The sequence below is a fragment of the Physeter macrocephalus genome, chromosome 4 (genome assembly GCF_002837175.3).
Source record: "Physeter macrocephalus isolate SW-GA chromosome 4, ASM283717v5, whole genome shotgun sequence".
Taxonomy (NCBI): domain Eukaryota; kingdom Metazoa; phylum Chordata; class Mammalia; order Artiodactyla; family Physeteridae; genus Physeter; species Physeter macrocephalus.
In genome coordinates, this window is record NC_041217.1 from 125,801,924 (window position 1) to 125,807,376 (window position 5,453).

General features: G+C 44.7%; 1 protein-coding gene across 5 annotated transcripts in view; it reads left to right on the forward strand.

The window, feature by feature from the left end:
- Positions 1 to 5,453, forward strand: part of WLS (Wnt ligand secretion mediator) — a 108,546-nt gene that overhangs the window by 89,933 nt on the left and 13,160 nt on the right. For all 5 annotated transcript variants that reach the window (XM_028489270.2, XM_007118735.3, XM_007118734.4 and 2 more), the window contains one exon: positions 723 to 876. In XM_028489270.2, coding sequence (XP_028345071.1) covers positions 723 to 876 — 154 coding nt within the window. The remainder of the gene's footprint in view (positions 1 to 722; positions 877 to 5,453) is intronic.

The window sequence follows — 5,453 nt, forward strand, 5'->3', positions numbered from 1 at the left end:
CGTGTCCCCTGCATCGGCAGGCGGACTCTCAACCACTGCGCCACCAGGGAAGCCCTAGAAAGATTTTTACTTAATTCTCCTTAGTAACCCTGCAAGTTTTTGTTTTGCACTTCAGAAAACTGAAGTTTAGAGTCTTAATCTTACTTCTCTTACATTAAACAGAAAGTGAGTGATAGAGCCTGGACTTGAATCCAGGTCTCTGACTTCAAGCCTGTGTCTGTCTGCTTCTCCGTACTGCCCCACTCAGGAAAACTACTCACTCCGAGCACCCATTTGTTTATTTAACCAACCCTGTGGTATATCAGGTGCTGAAGATACGGCAGAAAACACACCAGAACTGGTCTCTGCCTGCAGGGAGTTTACATCCAACTGGGAAGACAGGTAGCAGAGGAGGAACTATAATTGTAGATAAGGGTTAAAGACTCAAATGCCATTTCGTTAAATTAGGGATAATGATGTGCTGCTGTTTAAGGAAGAGACACTACCCTGCATGGTGATGCTGATGTGCAGCCAAGATGAGAACCACTGACTTTGTGCCTGACGCATAGTAAACCCTCAATTAACCTTAAGTCATACTAGTATGATTCAGATTAAAAGATGGACTCTTACAAGGCCCTTCGCTTTCACATATATGGAAGAGACTTGGTGTTTGTGTTAGTTGGTTCCTATGTTGGAGTTGTTTCTTCTTGGTTCCAACTGAATGTCACTCCTTTATCCTGTAGGTGACTGAAGGCCATTGGAAGTGGGGTGGCGTCACGGTCCAAGTGAACAGTGCCTTTTTTACAGGCATCTATGGCATGTGGAACCTGTATGTCTTCGCTTTGATGTTCTTGTATGCACCATCCCATAAGAACTATGGGGAAGACCAGTCCAATGGTGAGTTCCAGCCTCCTTGGCATAGCTTTAATCAGGATAAGTAGGCTTCTGTCTCTACAAGACTTAGATAGCAAAGGCTCTGGGTTCCCCAGTCGAATGTTTCCTCCAAGTGTGAATGAACACCTCCAGGGGCTCTGGGGCCATAAGACAAAATGCCAGCATAGGGCAGATATTTCTATTAAGTCCTCATTTTAAAAAAATCTTTAAAATACATTGGGAATATTGCATTCGAGTCTACAATATCTCCCAGTCTTAGTACAAAAATTAAATTTACCTTCCTCAATTTTTTGAAAAAAATTGGCTGTTGGAAAGTGTGCTACATTTATTCTTCTAGTTTGAGAACCACAGTCTGAGATATCTGGTGGATAGGGACTGGGCCCTGAATGGAAGTGGAGCTAGCTTCGTTTTTCCCCTGCTCATTTTCCTGCAAGCCTGTGGACACATCCAAACCAGTAGCTATTCTCCTGTCCCCATAGCCTTCCTCCCTTTAAGTGCTAGTATATGTTGTCTTTGGTGCTGCTGCAAGGAGCCTTGGAGAACTTAGTCAGTCCAGTCATTTTATAGATGAGGAAACTGAGACCCAGAGAAGGGAGAGGCTTGCCTGGGGTTTCTCTACCAACCATGGCAGAGGGAAATGAACATTACTGCCTGGGCCAGTGCTGTTTACATGGAAGAGGTGACCTGGTAAACAACACATCTGAGAGCTCCTTTTTCTTTGCATACTTAGGCCTACATTGTTTGGCTCCACCCTTATTCTTTCTTCCCTTTTTCATGCCTGCTTTACCCTGGCCATGTGCCTCCTGTTCCCCAAACAAAAGATGCTTTTTGTCAAATCAGAGCCAGTGCACTTCACTCTGCCCTGAAGCAGAGATCAGGGCTTTAAGGTCTGCATGTCTGCGTGGCACCGAGGGTTGGCCTTGCTCATAGGAAGTGCTCAGCAAGTGTCTGCTGAGTCGATGGATTCATATCCTCCCTCCATCTGGGCCTGATAAAATCCTACTCGTCTTTTGGGTCCATTCAAAATGTTTTCTCCTCCTTCAAACCCATTCCTGATCACCCCAGTTGGAGTCCGGCAAATTACATTCAATAGAATATCGTTGCCATGGGATGTTGGTAGGCTTTAGTAGTCAAATGAGTTTGAGAATCATTGAGTTTTTAATCAGCATTAATATGATTTTACTGCAAGATATCTTAATGCCTCTAGCACTTTAATTTGTACTACGTCTTCTGAAATGGGTGGGGGTAACCGCACTTCCAAATTATTTTTTTTTTTAAATTATTTATTTATTTATTTGGCTTGCTGGGTCTTAATTGCGGCACATGGATCTGTAGTTGTGGTATACGGGATCTTTAGTTGTGGCATGCGGGCTCCTAGTTGTGGCATGCAGGATCTAGTTCCCTCATCAGGTATCAAACCCGGGCCCCCTGCATTGGGAGCACAGAGTCTTAACCACTGGACCACCAGGGTAGTCCCACTTCCAAATTATTAAATCATTTGGCCCTGGAACCCTTTTTCCAGGCATGGTGTCTTTTGGAGCTAGTGTTCTGAAGAGCAGGCCTGGGGGAACATGACTACACTTTTCACATGACACTCACTGTGTAGGTGTAGTAGATGAGTTTGCCTGTGCCTTCTCTCTCCTGCTGGAACACTTAACTCCTTAAGGGCCAGGATCGGTTCTTAAGGGTGCTTTGAAAATGTTGAGTGCATTAATGCTTTAGAAATAAGAGTTCTAGATTAGCTTTCTTATTTCACAGATGGGCCAGTGATCTTGAGATAGGTCATCTTGAGATGACATGAGGGATGGAGCAGGGAGAGGAGGGCATCTGTGCTGAGGGTCAAGGGTCGTGGAATGGTCTCAGCCACCATCTGTCCCCAGTATTACACCTGCCTCTTCTGTACAAAAGCATCCTAGACACCAGGCCTCTCTTCCTTTCTACTCCATGACTTCCTGTCACACTATCAAGTCCATCTCTGGCCATGGGTCTTGGGCAAGAATAAAGACCTTTGGCTCACCTACCCACCTGCCCAACTCTTGGTTTCATTGACTTCCCTTCTACAAAGCTTGTGAGCCAGGTAGCCTTCAGCTTCCTTTCCACTGCTAGCACTCTGTGTTTTACTACATGCACGGTAATGGGAGTGTGTCGTCTCTTAGTGGCCCTCCATAATGCCAAAGGAAGGGATTCTGAGCTTGTGAACAAGAATCTTGATTTCATTTCCTGACCATCCTCTTGGACTTTGACAGAAACCATATGGACTTGTCCTTGACTTGAGAGTATTAAGCAGGAACCTAGTAGGTGGAGTTCCTGCCTTCCAGGGAAATACCACCTAAAGCAATGGCGGGACTTCCTGGGATGTTGGAATAATAATCCTAGCGGGTAACAGTTATTGAGTACTGACTGTGTGCTACAGCACTTTATGGACGTAAACTATTCTGGTTGTTTTTGCTGTGTGACTGGTGGCGAACTGCTTCCCTCTCTGTGCACCACTTCTCCCACCTGTACGTGATCTCTTAAAATCTTTTGGGACCGTAAAATTCTATGGTTCTCTTCATTCCCGTTAGCAAGGAAGGGGCAGAAGAGCACCTCCTTTCATAAAGTGGCAGACCAGGGGGTGATTCTGTCACAAATAAGGGATTTCTAAACACTGGTGAGAATTCGCCCAAGCCCAGCACTTTCAGGCACATGGGAGGCCAGAGCTGTGGCCAGGCCTGCAGAGGCAGGATGACTGCCTGCCACCCTGTGGGGTCAGATGCTTGAGCTGCGAGCCAAGTGTTAGGCAGCTCCCATGAGGACGTCTTACTCAGCACAGCAGCCACCCTCCTAGGCTTCGAACCTTGCCGTTGAGAATAGAACTTGATTTGTTCCCCAACGGATTTGATGTTTTTGAAGTCTACACAACACACAGATCTGTAATTTCACAGAAAGCTCAAAAGCTATTCTCAACAGGAGGTCATATCCACTGAATCCCTTGCAAAGAGGTGTTTGGAAATGTCCATGGCTGTACTGGATTGTCATTTATGACTGGGACGTGCCACTGGCATTCAGTGGCCAGATTCTAGGGAGGCTAAATGTCCTACAAGGAGCAAAACAGTTCCTTATAGTAAAGAGTTATCCTGCCCAAAATGCCAATAGGGCCCTTGTTGGAAAACATTCAAGCAATCTAGCAGGCAGACTCTTTTGGGACCCTGTTCTGATCATAAACACAATTTTTAGTCACACGATTTAGCAGCCTTGCAGTGGTGACATGACCCACTGTGACTTTGCAGAAGCCCGTAAGCCCCTAGCAGCTTGTTGTGCCCTTAGCTTACCTGGCTGGTGCTGTGCCCTGTGCATTTGGAAAGGGCTCTTCCAAGTTGGGTTCTCCGATCATTTTCCTTCTCTGCTCTCTTCCCTTTTCATCTCTTCATCCGCCGCCAGATCACACAATGTATCGTAGGAATTATGGAGCGTTTGTCAAGATTTTGAAGCTCCTTGGAAAAAGCTAATTTGGAATATTACATGGAAACCTAGAAGATGAACTCTCAGAGGGATACACTGTATTTTTAAAAATATATCTTTATTGGAGTATAACTGCTTCACAATACTGTGCTAGCCTCTGTTGCATAACGAAGTGAATCAGCCACGTGCATACATACATCCCCATATCCCCTCCGTCTTGAGCCTCCCTCCCACCCTCCCTATCCCACCCCTCTAGGTCATCACAAAGCACCGAGCTGCTCTCCCTGTGCTATGCTGCTGCTTCCCACTAGCTAACTATTTTACATTTGGTAGTGTATAGATGTCCATGCTACTCTCACTTCGCCAAGGCTTCCCCCTCCCCTCCGTGTCCTCAAGTCCATTCTCTATGTCTACCTCTTTGTTACTGCCCTGCCACTAGGTTCATCAGTACCATTTTTTTGTTGTTGTTGTTTTTAGATTCCATATAGATGAGTCAGCATACGGTATTTGTTTTTCTCTTTCTGACTTACTTCACTCTGTATGACAGACTCTAGGTCCATCCACTTCACTACAAATAACTCAGTTTCGTTCCTTTTTATGGCTGAGTAATATTCCATTGTGTATATGTGCCACATCTTCTTTGTCCATGTCGATGGACACTTAGGTTGCTTCCATGACCTGGCTATTGTAAATAGAGCTGCAGTGAACACTGTGGTACATGTCTCTCTTTGAATTATGGTTTTCTCAGGGTATATGCCCAATAGTGGGATTGCTGGGTCATATGGTAGTTCTATTTTTAGTTTTTTAAGGAACCTCCATACTGTTCTCCGTAGTGGCTGTATCCATTTATATTCCCACCAACAGTGCAGGAGGGTTCCCTTTACACTACACCCTTTCCAGCATTTACTGTTTCTAGATTTTTTGATGATGGCCATTATGGCCAGTGTGAGATGATAACTCATTGTAGTTTGGATTTGCATTTCTCTAATAATTAGTGATGTTGAGCATCTTTTCATTTGCCTCTTGGACATCTGTATGTCTTCTTTGGTGAAATGTCTATTTAGGTCTTCCTTGCAATTTTAAATTGGATTTTTTGTTTTTTTGATATTGAGCTCCATGAGCTGTTTGTATATTTTGGA